General features: G+C 48.5%; 1 protein-coding gene across 3 annotated transcripts in view; it reads left to right on the forward strand.

Moving 5' to 3' along the window:
* PAPSS1 (3'-phosphoadenosine 5'-phosphosulfate synthase 1) overlaps positions 1 to 14,833 on the forward strand; it is an 88,488-nt gene that overhangs the window by 52,761 nt on the left and 20,894 nt on the right. For all 3 annotated transcript variants that reach the window (XM_029076681.2, XM_016227259.3, XM_007666758.2), the window contains exon 10: positions 4,365 to 4,633. In XM_029076681.2, coding sequence (XP_028932514.1) covers positions 4,365 to 4,633 — 269 coding nt within the window. The remainder of the gene's footprint in view (positions 1 to 4,364; positions 4,634 to 14,833) is intronic.

A 14,833-nucleotide genomic window follows, 5' to 3' on the forward strand; every position in this document is an offset into this window, starting at 1 on the left:
CTCTGTGGGTGATTCCCAAATCTATCTCTCAGGCCTGGCCTCTCTCCTCTTCGCAGTCTGGCAATACCTCCGGGCCTCTCTACTTAGATGGTCTGCCGACACCTCAAACTTAGAATGCCTTGAACAAAATTCATCTTCCTGATCAAACCTTCTCCTCCCTCTGATTCTCCTATCACTGGACAACACCACCATCCTCCCTGTCTCGCAACTCATCTCTCTCATCCCACACATATAGTCTGTCACCAAATTCTGTTGGTTCTTCCTTTGTATAATCTCCGCATGGCTTAGTGGAAAGAGCGCGGGCTTGGGAGTCAAGTCACGGGTTCTAATGCCGGCTCCTTCACTTGTCAACTGTGAGACTTTGGCAGGTCACTTAACTTCTCTCTGTGACTGTGAGCCCCATGTAGGACAACCTGATTACCTTGTATCAACCCCAGTCCTTAGAACAGTGCTTGGCACAAAGTAAGCGCTTAACAAGCACCATCATCATCATTATTATTATTATTATCGTAAGTAGAAACCACTCCTTCCTCTCCAACCAAAGAACTGCCACACTGATCCGAGAGCTTGGTAACTGAGGCAGAGAGAAATTAAGTGACTTGCCCTAGGTCTCACAGCTGACAAGTGGCAGAACCGGGGTTAGAACCCATGACCTCTGACTCCCAAGCCCACGCCCTTTCCACTAAGCCACGCAGAGACTATATAAAGAACTACTCTATCAGCCTCTTCGCTGACCTTCCAGACTCTTCTCTTTTCCTTCATACTTCAATAGTAATAATAATGATGATGATTATGGTCCTTGTTAAGGGCTCACCACATGCCAAGCACCGTACTAAGCACTGGGGTAGATACAAGATGATCAGGTTGGGCACCGTCTTTGTCCCGCATGGGGCTCGTGTCCTAGATAGGAGGGAGTAGGATTTAATCTCACTTTTATAGATGAGGAAGCAGACGCAGAGAAGTTAAGTGATTCGTCCAAGATCTGTGGTCCAAGGTCAATGGGTGGAGCCTCTTATTCTCAGGCCCAGGCTCTTTCCACTAGGCCGTATTGCTTTCCCACTTGGCTTCACTATGCTGCCCGATCACTTTTCCAAAGAACTGTTCAGTTCACTCCTCCTAAACCTGCAAAAGTTGCCCATTCATTCAATAGTATCTATTGAGCGCTTACTATGTGCAGAGCACTGTACCAAGCGCTTGGAATGTACAAATCGGCAACAGATAGAGACGGTCCCTGCCCATTGACGGGTTTTTACGAGATGTTCTTCCCCTCGACTCTATTTATCGCCATTGTTCTCGTCTGTCCGTCTCCCCCGATTAGACCGTAAGCCCGTCAAACGGCAGGGACCGTCTCTATCTGTTGCCGACTTGTTCATCCCAAGCGCTTAGTACAGTGCTCTGCACATAGTAAGCGCTCAATAAATACTATTGAATGAATGAATGAATAATCGGGGGAGACAGACAAAAACAATAGCTATAAATAGAAACAAGAGCAATCCATCTCTGCAACAAAGAGAAGCTACTTCCTGTTGGTGTTAAGGCTCTTAATCAGCTCTCCCCTTTGTACCCAACCCCACTAATCTCCCACTACGACCTACCACACGCACTTGGCTCCCCTAAAGCCAACCTGCTCACCGCACCTCAACCTTGTCCGTCTCGCTCGTGTCCCTTTGCTCATGTCCTCCCTCTAGCCTGGATCTCCGTCCTTTTTCACGTCTGACTCTTCCCCGTCTTCGAAACCCTCCTAAAAATCACGTCTCCTCCAAGAGGCTTTCCCTGCTGAACCCCTCATTTCCTCACCTATTCACCCTCCCTTCTGCATCCCTTCGTACCACTGGGTCTGTCACTGTACCCCTTCTTTATTCTCTTTCAGCCTCACATCACCCATAATGACTTTGCCACTTTGTCACTCCCTGAACCCCAGCCGTGCTCAGGTACACCTCTAATTTATTTCTGTTAATGTCCGTCTCCTCTTTTAGACTTTCGGCAGGGAATGTGTCTATTTATTGTTGTATTGTGCTCTCTCCAGTGCTTAGTAAAGTGCTCTGCATAAAGTAAGTGCTCAGTAAATACGATTGACTGACCTAAGGCTTCCCAGGCTGATGCTGAGGCTACCAGCTCTTTTCTCGCCGGAGAAAATCAACCTGCTACCCCGTCTGGCTGAAAATGGTTTCGAACGTAACTTTTGATGCTGCATCCCCTTCTGGCCTAATTAATTTTCTGGATCCCAGGAGAAGAAGGGCTCTTTGTGAGTCTTTCCCAGCTGGCCAGAGACTTAGCCCAGAGCCAAGGTGCTAGTTAATAATAATAATAATAATAATGTTGGTATTTGTTAAGCGCTTACTATGTGCAGAGCGCCGTTCTAAGCGCTGGGGTAGATACAGGGAAATCAGGTTGTCCCACATGAGACTCACAGTTAATCCCCATTTTACAGGTGAGGTAACTGAGGCACAGAGAAGTGAAGTGACTTGCCCACAGTCACACAGCTGACAAGTGGCAGAGCTGGGATTTGAACCCCGGACCTCTGACTCCAAAGGCCGGGCTCTTTCCACTAAGCCATGCTGCTTCTCAGTTGACCAGTAAGCCAGAAGGGAGGGAGAGCTTGTGGGATTTTGGGGTTCCCCTCAAATATCCATCCTGCAAGATGGTTTCAAGGGAGTGGGGAGGCCTCTGGTTAGAAAAGAGGAGCCCCTCATGGCCTGGAATCCCTAAACTATACCAAGAGTGGATGCATATTTCATCCTGGGGAAATCGTGGAGATAAAATTATTCACCGGTGGCAGTGAGAACTCCTTCTGAAAAATCCATCTGAACTCTTATCTTGTTCCTGTGGTTGGACAGGCTGGACCTGTCGTGGGGAAGAAATCCTAGGTAGATAAACCCGTAAAACCAATTAGGCGTAACTTTCGTTTCTTCTGTTTCCCGTTACCAGTGTTGGCCGGCAAAGAGTGTTGTTAAAGGGCCGTATTTTTAATCTGCTTTGACTCGCTCATAGTCCAAGTATTTACTCAGGGTGCTCCTTAGGCGTGTTACCTAAGTGCACCGATTCTCGGGTGGAAAATCTGTTCCTCATTAGCCGGGGTGGCCAGGGAAGGTTTGGATCGCAACTGTGTTCTCCGCCCGTCTCCTTCCCGCCCCCGCCATCTTGGAAAAGACAGGCCGGGGAATTTATCGCGGCCGAATTGCGGCCCTGAGGGACCATTAAAGAGGTTTGGCTGTATCGCGAGGGTGAGGGTTGTTCCGATGTAGTGTCGGGATTCTGGAGAGTTTGTCGCCTTGGCTGTCGAGGCTGGAGGCACGGATGTCGTGTAGTCACACTGAGTGAATATATATATATATATATGAAAGCGCCATAAGCACCTGGTGAAATCCCTCCCATCTACCCGGCCTGGATTTCATGTCACTCCTGCTGCCGTCCACCTGTGACGGCCTCTCTCTCCAAACTGCCGAGCCGGTTGGTGACGGTGAGAGCCTTCTCCATGAACAGTTCGGTGATTTCCTCACTGGATCCCGGAGAAGACGGACGGATCCGAGCACTGGAGAAGATTCAAATCGAACCTTCCATCCGGTGTTCTTTGGGGGTTCGGTAACTGTTGGATAACTGTGGTCTCTGCTTCCAGGCCGGTCGGAGATCAGAAGGCCTTGTCTGGTGTCCCTTTGTACTAGCCTCCTAGCGAGGAATTTAAAACCGTTCCGCAATTCGGGCTTTTGAGGGGATTTTGAAGGACAGAGAGCATATACTCAGAAGTGAATGGTTTCTGTTTGGGACACGACACCAGATACACCGTGATATGTAACGCTGACCTCCTGGGTATTTTATTTGGGGAAGCGTTAGTCGAATTTCACCCTTTTGGCTGGGAGCTACATTTTTGGCATCTAATGACAATCCTTTGTATGTACTGAGGGGAATACGGAGAGCCCGGGGAGAGAATGTAGCTTTGGGAGGAGTTAAATCACATCGCTGATGGTCCAAATGTCGCTTAAGGGTCTTGAGTGATTTGCCTCGTAGCTTTACAGCACGATCCTTGGCTGCCGGGCCTTGGTTCGGTTTGCTGGGCGGCAAGTGGAGCAGGAATTGTCGAGGGTTGGCCCTGGATGGTTGAGTTTCTTGTTTTCGGTTGTTCCAGCATCCTTTGTAGTCTCCTTCTAGACTGTGAGCTCGTTGTGGGCGGGGAGCATATCTACCAACTGTGTCGTGTACTCTCAGGCGTCTGATACAGTGCTCTGCACCCAGTGAGGGCTCAAAAAAGACGATCGATTGATAGCCAGTCGGTGGTATTTACCTGCCAGGCAGCGCTGAAGATTTACACTCGTTCAGTGAGCGATTCGCAGCGCCGACACTGAACGTTCTCCTCCTCTTCTCCTCAGATGCGGTCTTCGCCTTCCAGTTGCGGAATCCGGTGCACAACGGCCACGCTCTGCTAATGCAGGACACCCATCGGCAGCTGCTGGAGCGGGGCTACCGGCGTCCCGTTCTCCTCCTGCACCCCCTGGGCGGCTGGACCAAGGACGATGACGTCCCGTTGCCGTGGCGAATGAAGCAGCATACTGCCGTGCTGGAGGAGGGCGTCTTGAATCCAGAAACCACCGTGGTGGCCATCTTCCCGTCTCCCATGATGTACGCTGGACCCACTGAGGTAGGTGCCAAAAAAAGGGAATTTCAGAAGAAACTCAGCATTGCCCCATGGAAAGAGCGTGGCTCAGGGAGTCGGTGGATCTGGGTTCTAATCCGGCCTGCAACTGCCGTGTGACTGTGGGCAGGTCGCATCACTTCTCTGTATCTCAGTTCCTTCCTCGGCAAAATGGGGATTCATTACCCGTTCTCCTCCCTACTGAGACTTCGAGCCCCATTCATTCATTCAGTCGTATGTGTTGAACGCTTACCGTGGGCAGAGCACTGTACTCAGTGCTTGGCAAGTACAATTCAGCAACAAAGAGAGACAGTCCCTGCCCACAGTGAGCTCACAGTCCAGAAGGGGGGAGGCAGACATCCAAACGAGTAAACAGGCATCAGTAGCATCAATATAAATAAATAGAATAAAGAGACCTGGTTGTCTTTTATCTACCCCTGCAACCAGTACTGTGCTTGTCACGTCATAAGCACTTAACAAATATCACAACTATTATTGTTCCTAGAGAAGCAGCGTGGCTCAGTGGAACCCGCTGTCAACCCGCTCTCGACCCCACTTCCCCCTCCAGTTATCGCCCTATCTCCCTACTACCCTTCCTTTCCAAAATCCTAGAACGAGCCGTCTACGATCGATGCTTAGAATTCCTTAACTCCCATTCTCTCCTAGACCCCCTCCGATCTGGCTTCCGTCCCCTCCGCTCTACCGAGACTGCTCTCTCTAAGGTCACCCGTGACCTCCTTCTTGCCAGATCCGATGGCTCCTACTCCATTCTGATCCTCCTCGACCTCTCTGCTGCCTTTGACGCTGTCGACCGTCCCCTCCTCCTCCATACCTCATCTCACCTCGGCTTCACGGACTCCGTCCTCTCCCGGTTCTCCTCTCACCTCTCTGGCCGGTCGTTCTCGGTCTCCTTCGCCGGCGCCTCCTCCCCCTCCCATCCTTTAACCGTTGGAGTTCCTCAAGGGTCAGTTCTCGGCCCTCTTCCGTTCTCCGTTTACGCTCACTCCCTCGGTGAACTCATCCGCTCTCACGGCTTCGACTACCATCTCTACGCAGATGACACGCAGATCTACATCTCCGCCCCCGTCCTCTCCCCCTCCCTTCGGGCTCGCGTCTCCTCCCGCCTCCGGGACGTCTCCACCTGGATGTCGGCCCGCCGCCTAAAACTCAACGTGAGCGAGACCGAGCTCCTCATCTTCCCTCCCGAACCCGGTCCTCTCCCAGACTTCTCTATCACCGTGGATGGCGCGACCGTCCTTCCCGTCTCTCGGGCCCGCGATCGACTCGTCTCTCTCGTTCACCCCACGCATCCTATCCGTTACCGAGACCTGCCGGTTTCACCTCTACGATATCGCCAAGATCCGCCCTTTCCTCTCCATCCAGACGGCTACCTTACTGCTACGGACTCTCGTTATATCCCGGCTAGACTACCGTGTCAGCCTTCTCTCTGATCTTCCTTCCTCCTCTCTCGCCCTGCTCCGGTCTGTTCTTCACTCCGCTGCCCGGCTCATCTTCCCGCAGAGACGATCTGGGCGTGTCACTCCCCTTCTTAAACAACTCCAGTGGTTGCCTATCGACCTCTGCTCCAAACAGAAACTCCTCACTCTAGGCTTGGAGGCTCTCCGTCACCTCGCCCCTTCCTACCTCTCCTCCCTTCTCGCTTTCTACCGCCCACCCCGCACGCTCCGCTCCTCCGCCGCCCACCTCCTCGCCGTCCCTCGGTCTCGCCCGTCCCGCCGTCGACCCCCGGGCCGCGTCCTCCCGCGGTCCCGGAACGCCCTCCCTCCTCACCTCCGCCAAACTGATTCTCTTTCCCTCTTCAAAACCCTCCTTAAAACTCACCTCCTCCAAGAGGCTTTCGCAGACTGAGCTCCTCTTCTCCCTCTACTCCCTCTGCCACCCCCCCTTCACCTCTCCGCAGCTAAACCCTCTTTTTCCCCTTTTCCCTCTGCTCCTCCACCTCTCCCTTCCCATCCCCACGGCACCGTACTCGTCCGCTCGACTGTATATATTTCCATTACCCTATTTATTTTGTTAACGAATTGTACATCGCCTCGATTCTATTTAGTCGCCATCGGTTTCTACGAGATGTTCTTCCCCTCGACTCTATTTATCGCCATCGTTCTCGTCCGTCCGTCTCCCCCGATTAGACCGTGAGCCCGTCAAACGGCAGGGACTGTCTCCGTCTGTTGCCGACTTGGTCATCCCAAGCGCTTAGTACAGTGCTCTGCACATAGTAAGCGCTCAATAAATACTATTGAATGAATGAATGAAAGAGCCCGGGCTTGGGAGTCAGAGGTCATGGGTTCGAATCCCGACTCTGCCACTTGTCAGCTGAGAAGCAGCTTGGCTCAGTGGAAAGAGCACGGGCTTTGGAGTCAGAGGTCATGAGTTCAAATCCCGGCTCGGCCACTTGTCAGCTGTGTGACTGTGGGCAAGTCACTTAACTTCTCTGGGCCTCAGTTACCTCATCTGTAAAATGGGGATTAAGACTGTGAGCCCCATGTGGGACAACCTGATTCCCCTATGTCTACCCCAGTGCTTAGAACAGTGCTCGGCACATAGTAAGCGCTTAACAAATACCAACATTATTATTATTATTATTATTACTTCACTTCTCTATGCCTCAGTTCCTCATCTGTAAAATGGGGATTAACTGTGAGCCTCCTGTGGGACAACCTGATTACCCTGTATCTACGCCAGCGCTTAGAACAGTGCTGTGCACCTAGTAAGCGCTTAACAAATACCACTAACATTATTGTTATCATCATCATTATTAATTCTGTCGTGCCATGTGACGGGCTAGCATTTTGAGCGCGTAATATGCACACCTGAAAATCACTTCCGTCTTTTTCCTACCTTAATCGCTTTCATCTTTTTCCCAAGTATGTCCCTAATTCAGTTCCTAGATAGGCTTTCTTAGAAGCATCCATGTCTATGTTGTAGATACATTTGAGGGAAGGTAATGGGAAGAGGTGAGACAGAATGTTGCCAACTCTGGATCCTTGTGTATTTGATCCTTCATCTAACAGGGATTCTAATCCTCTACAGTATTGCACCCTATAATTTGCCAAGTACTTGACTGGAACTTTTAGCCCTCCTTCACCAGAACCCTGTTTCCCGAGGTCACGTGATTCCCTCAACTTTCATGCGGCTCCACTGGCCTGGAATTTTCTCCCTCTGCAAATCTCCTACGCCACAGCTCTCCCCATATTCAAAGATCTCCTGAAATCCCAACCCCTCCAAGTAGCCTTTCCCTCAATTAGTCCCAGCACACCAAGTCATCTAAACCCACCAGCCATCTCTTGCCCGTACGTATTTTATTTACGTCCTTCCTCAGCACGTGTGTGTGCATGTGTGTGTTCATTTCACTTGGATGCTCACTTATTCTGATTACTCTGAAAATGTTTTGTCATTCCTGTTAGTGTAAGCTTCTTTGGGGAAAAGAACATTTCACCTCCTTGTCTTGTACTTCCCCAAGCGCTCAGTACCTGACATTGCCCCAGGTGGTGCTCAATATGTACCAATACTGCTTTTCCTATCAATCAGTAGTATTTATTGAGGGATTACTGTGTGCAGAGCACTGTTCTGTGGCTTGGGAAAGTACAGCACAACAGAGTTGGTAGACACTTTCCCTGCCCACAATGAGCTTAGAGTCCAGAGTTACTAGGACTATTGTTCTGAAGAATAGATTGGGCAAATTAAAACTTTAAAACACTTTAACTATCACAGCCCTTTTATTTTCATAAAGTATGCTCTTTTGTTGGACTGTTTGGGACTGTTGAGAGAGAATTTAAATTGCATTTTCTTTATTCTACTTCAGGGTAATTTTATCATGCGAACATTGCTGCTTTAAATTAGGACTCATAATGGGTACCTCCTTTTGTTTTAATATTTAGGATTACAGCGTTAAGGGAAAAATATCATTCTGCTCAGAGCAAATTAAGACCCGTATAGCATAACATACAGAAATGAACGTCAACTATGGAATAGGGAACAGCCACACTCTTGGATAGCATGAGATTCAGTGAATAAACTATGGAAAGCTAAGAAAACTGAAGAAATCCATGCAAAGTGTGCAGAAAAGAGACAACAGCCCCAGGGTCCCCTCTAAGATCCCTTATATTGTTTACAGAGAAAGACGTGTTGCACATAATGTATTTTTTTTTTTTGAATACGGAACCAAAAGGAAAGCATTTTTAACTGCTGTACAAAGCCGACGTAGTAAATTTGGGGAATTATTTTAGGAGAAAATCTCCTTACTTTTGAAGATAGATTGTTTTCTTATTTACTGTTTAGTAGTACACGCAGTGAAAGCAGCAGTTAGCCTAGTGGAGAGTGCCTGGGCCTAGGAGTCAAAGGGCCTGGGTTCTAATCTCGGCTTTGCTACTTACGAGTAGCATAGACAAATCACTTAATTTTTCTGGACCTCAGTTTCCCCGTCTGCAGAATAGGGATTCAATACCTCTTATCCCTCCTACTTAGCCTGTGAGCCCCATGTGGGACCCGATTAGCTTGTATCTACCCCGGGGCTTAGTACAAGCCTGGCCTGTAGTAAGTCCTTGGCCTAGTGGATAGGCCGCCACTGGTCTGCTGGGTGACCTCGGGCAAGTCATTTCCCTTATCTGTGCCTCAGTTACCTCATCTGTAAAATGAAGATTGATACTGTGAGCTCCAAGTGGGACAAGGACTGTCCAGCCCGATTTGCTTGTATCCACCCCAGCGCTTAGTACAGTGTCTGACACATAGTAAGCGCTCAACAAATACCATTATTATTATTATCATTATTATTATTAGAGCATGGGCCCGGGAGTTAGACATGGATTCCATTCTTTGACCTTGGGCAAGTCACTTGACTTACTTGTGCCTCAGTAACCTCATCTGCAAAATGGGGAGTAAGACCTGCATCCCCAGCTGGGACAGGGAGTGTGTCCGACCTGATTATCATGTAATCATTCATTCAGTGGTATTTATTGAGCGCTTAGTATGCGCAGAGCACTATACTAAACGCTTGGAATGTACAATTCGGCAACAGATAGAGACGATCCCTGCCCATCGACGGGCTTACAGTCTAATCGGGGGAGGAAATCTGGCCTAGTGGCCTGATTTAGCGAACGCAAAATCCCGTAATTATTATTACGGCTAAGACATGAAACGAAGCCAGGGGCATTTGACTGGGGGAAAAGGAATGTACCTATTGACGCCTTGCCTTCTGCGTAGGTTGGGTTACTGAAGCATGCCAGCATGTCATAAATCTATCTATCTCGGTGTTTAATATAGTGTCTGGAGCACAGTAAATGCTTAACAAATGCTTAACAAATACCATGAAGGACCAAACAATAACAAAAAAAGCAACAACAAAGAAATGGCACAATTAATCTTGTCTATACAGTACACCTCTACTTTAGTGGATTAGCTTTCGTCTCCTCAGTCACGGTTTTTCAATGATTAAACTGGATATTGTTTCATTTTGGAAAGTGGCTTTATAATCCCTTGACCTGTCAGTGGGCCCGATAAAAGTCGTTTTGTCAGCTGCGCAGACCTGTAGCCGGTCACTTAGCACATCTCTGCCTGAGTATCGGGTGAGTTGGCTTCCTCTGTCCCTGGGGATCCGGCCCAGATCCCCTTATCCTAGACTGTGAGCTCATTATGGGCCGGGACTGTGTCTGTTGTGGTATTGTACTCTCCCAAGTGCTCAGTACAGTGCTTCGCACACAGTAAGCACTCAATAAATGCACTTGAATGGATGAATATCTTTGGATTTTTGACTGGAATCCCTAGAATTAGAGAGCCCGGCTGGATCAATCATCAGCCTTCCTTTGGAATGTTAGCTCCTGCTCTCTGGAAATGGCCCCCAGCTGGTTTCAGCAGTTCATTCAGTTGTATTTATTGAGCACTTACTGTGTGCAGAGCACTGTATTAAGTGCTTGGGAGAGTATAATATTACAAACAGACACATTCCCTGCCCAGCAATGATGCCTCTAGACCGGAAGCTCCTAGTGGGCAGGAAACATGCCTTCCAGCTCTGTTATAGTCTATTCTCCCGAGCGCTTGGTACAGTAAGCGCTCAATAGATACAATTGATTGATTGATCACCTACCCTGTGTGTGGAGAGGAGGAACTTGAGACCCCCGAGGAACTCAGAGGTGGCTCAGCTCTGCAGGACACCTCCGACGAGCTTCAGGCTGCCCCTGCTGCCTCCGCCATCTACTGGGTTTCTAATCCTGGCTCTGCCACTTGTCTGCTGTTTGACCTTGGGTAAATCGCTTCACTTCTCCCTGCCTCAGTTACCTCCTCTGCAAAATGGGGATTGAGACTGTGAGCCCCACGTGGGACAGAGACAGTGTCCAACTTGATTGGCTTGTATCCACCCCAGCGCTTAGTACAGTGGTAAGAGCTTAACCAATACCATCGTTATTATTCTATAGTTTCCTCATCCTGCTGCCCAATAGGGGTGATGCCCAGCAGTATTATCATTATGATTACGACTTTTATTCAGCACTGTTCTAAACTCGGGGGCAGCTACAAGTTAATCAGTGAATAATCTGATTAACCTGTCCCTGTCCCATTTCGAGCTTGCAGGCCAGGTAATTAGGTAGGTAGGTCAGTCCCCATTTTACAGCTGAGGAAACTGAAAGGTTAAATGACTTTTCCAAGGTCACACAGCAAGCAGTTGGCACATCCACATCCCCTCACTCCCAGACCTGTGCTCTTTCCATTAGGCGACCCTAAGCCTTAACAGTTCATCCTTAGACACATCCCAAAATCATATCTCAAAGTCACTTGCTGAGCACAGCCTTTCAAGGGCTCTATGGAGTCCCTATGAATTCCTATACTTCTTGCGGGCCACAACTTTAAAAATTCCATCAGATGAAGAAAAACCCGACGCTTGATCTGTCAAAGAAATTGGAGGCAGAAACAGCATTGGGCAACCGCTTTCCAATAACAGTGCTGTGTTTTAATGTCCTAATGTCTCTGCGTGGGGAGTTTGGAGAACCTCTAAAAATGACCATTTGGTATGACATTCCTGTGAGACTCAAGATTCCACATCTTCCCGGGAGTGAGAGGACATGGGTTCTAGCACAGCTCCACCACTGGTCTGCTGTGTGACCTTGAGCAAGTCGCTTAACTTCTCTCTGTTTCAGTTTCTACTTTCGTAAGATGGGGATTAAATCCTATTCCCTCCTACGTAGACTTTGAGCCCCGTGTGGAACAGGGACCCTGTCCAACCTGACTGTCTTTTATCCATGCCCAGCTCCTATGACAGCACTTGACACATAGTAAGCACCTAACAAACACCATAATTATAATTAATTGTCAAGGTGGACAGTATTTATTGTGCAGTGCAGTTTATGCATTCCCTTCCCTCAAATGTCAAGGCAGCGCACGTGCGACTTTTCCTCAAATCTCCCCTCAGCCTTCCAGAAAGACCATTTAGTAAAATAAAAGCATCCCGTAATTTACGCAGCGTTTCCAGTGACGTCAGAAACGAGATTGCCGATAGTTCCTGTGCCAGCTAATAAAAAAAACCTCAAAAAAACACCCAGGGAAATCTTCCTTTAATCATTTTCTGTAGGTCATTTAGAAGACATTGGTTCCAGATTTGTTACTGTAGCAGAAATAATTTTCAGAATAAGCAGCAGCTGTTAAGCCTGTTTGGTTATCAACACTATGTACATGATTTTTCCAGTCTAAAGATGAATGGAGAGGTTCCCCAGGCCTCAGGTTTGGGTAGGGTTTTTTCAAGTTTTCTAATGAAAAAGGTTGTGTTGTGTAGCAGGCGGGGTTGGGTTGCTGCCTAAACTAGGAAGAGTTACCCGCTGGTGCCTGTGGAAAAGCAAATGTGGCTTTAAATCGGGCAAATAACCTGGTCAATGTACTTGGAAAAGTGAGTACATTCGTATAGAAGCATATTCATTCATTCAGTCGTATTTATCGAGCGCTCACTGTGTGCAGAACACTGTACTAGGTGCTTATGAGTTCGACCTTCAGCAAGTTGGTTGGTGAACAATAATAATAATGATGGTCGTTGATAAGCACTTACTAGGTACCAAGCACTGTTCTAAGCGATGGAGTAAATAGAAAGTAATCAGGTTGTCCCACATGGGGCTCACACTCTTAATCCCCATTTTACAGATGAGGTAACTGAGGCACAGAGAAGTAAGCAGCGTGGCTCTGTGGAAAGGGCAGGGGCTTTGGAGTCGGAGGTCATGAGTTTGAATCCCAGCTCTGCCACTTGCCAGCTGTGTGACTGTGGGCAAGTCACTTCACTTCTCTGTGCCTCAGTTACCTCATCTGTAAAATGGGGATTGAGACTCTGAGCCCCACGTGGGACAACCTGATTCCCCTGTGTCTATCCTAGCGCTTAGAACAGTGCTCTGCACATAGTAAGCACTTAACAAATACCAACATTATTATGAGAAGCAGCGTGGCTCAGTGGAAAGAGCACGGGCCCTGGAATCAGGGCTCATGAGTTCGAATCCCAGCTCTGCCACTTGTCAGCTGTGTGACTGTGGGCAAGTCACTTAACATCTCTGTGCCTCAGTTCCCTCATCTGTAAAATGGGGATTAAGACTGTGAGCCCCACGTGGGACAACCTGATTCCCCCATGTCTACCCCAGCGCTTAGAACAGTGCTCGGCACATAGTAAGCGCTTAACAAATACCAACATTATTATTATTAAGTAGCTTTCCCATGGTCAAGTAGCAGACAAGTGGCGGAGCTGGGATTAGAACCCACGTCCTCTGACTCCCAAGTCCAGGCTCTGTCCAACCTGATTTGCTTGTAACCATCCCAGCGTTTAGTACAGTGCCTGGCACGTAGTAAGCGCTTAATAAATGTCGTTATTATTATTAGAGCCTGGGCCTGGGAGTTAAACGCGGATTCCAGTCTGTCACCTCGGGCAAGTCACTTGACTTATCTGTGCCTCAGTTACCTCATTTGTTAAATGGGGATTAAGACCTGGAGCCCCAGGTGGGACAAGGAGTGTGTCCAACCTGATTATCACGTATCTCGGTGTTTAATACAGTGCCTGGAGCATAGTAAATGCTTAACAAAAGCTTAACAAATGCCACGTAGGACCAAACAACAACAAAAACTTTCCTCAAAGTGATCTATCCATCAGCTAATCATCTTGTTTGGAAACTTCAGGCTTGGAAGGTGGAGATTTTCAGTGGCCCCACTGAGTGGAAAGCTCCCCAAATGGTATTATCAGAACATTTCCAAACCATTGCCCTCTGAAATTCCCCACTGGTAGTAAATCTGCTACCCCAACAGGGTAACGGAGCCGGACTATCATAACAACGGCAAGTTCTTCATATTATTTCCAGCTGCAGAGAATGCCGAAGACTTTTATGGCATTCGTTTAGCGCTTACTGTGAAGAACCTGCGGGCTGGGTTGTAGTGGGAGCGGAGCGAGGGTAGGCAGAGCGAAGAGAGCTGATCGAGTGCCTTAACGCCGACGGTCGGGAGTTTCTGCTAGATGTGGAAAAGAAGGGCCAGCCGTTGGAGGTTTTTTGAGGAATAGGGTGTGGTGACCGGGAAGACGGGACCAGAACGATGCTGAGGAAAGCAGTCTGTGAAGGACTGAGGAAAATCTTCAACCCCCGACCCCCCACCTTCCTTAGGCTTCACTTTCAAGACAAGAGGCGGCTGGCCTCAGGCCAGCAGATGCCATTGTCTGTTGTGTGACCTTGGGCCAGTCACTTCACTCATCTGTAAAATGGGGATTAAGGCTGTGAGCCCCATGTGGGACGGGGACTGTGTCTGACCCGATTAGCTTGCATCTACCCCAGTGCTTAGAACAGTGTTTGATACATAGGAAACACTGAACGTCGTTATCATTATTAATGTCCAACTTTACAAAACCAGCCGACCACCGAGATGGCAGAGGAAGGGCAGTTAATCGTTCGTTTCCGGGCTTTGTCTAATTTGGGTCATGACATTGAAGTCAAAAGGATAGCTGTTTCAGGTCGGCCGGGGAATTCATTCATTCAGGCGTAGTTATCGAGCGCTTACTGTGTGCGGAGCACTGAGCGCTTAAAAGTACAATTCAGCAATAAAAAGAGACGATCCCTGGCCCAATCTAAACAACCTTCAGAACTGGGGTTAAAAGATGTGGTTTGTTTATTGCTCTCAGTTGTTTGGCAACCCTCCCCCTCCAGGGCAGGGAACTAGTGAGTTTCCATTAGGCAAGGAACCTGGAAC

The sequence above is a fragment of the Ornithorhynchus anatinus genome, chromosome 12, assembly GCF_004115215.2.
Source record: "Ornithorhynchus anatinus isolate Pmale09 chromosome 12, mOrnAna1.pri.v4, whole genome shotgun sequence".
Classification (NCBI taxonomy): Eukaryota; Metazoa; Chordata; class Mammalia; order Monotremata; family Ornithorhynchidae; genus Ornithorhynchus; species Ornithorhynchus anatinus.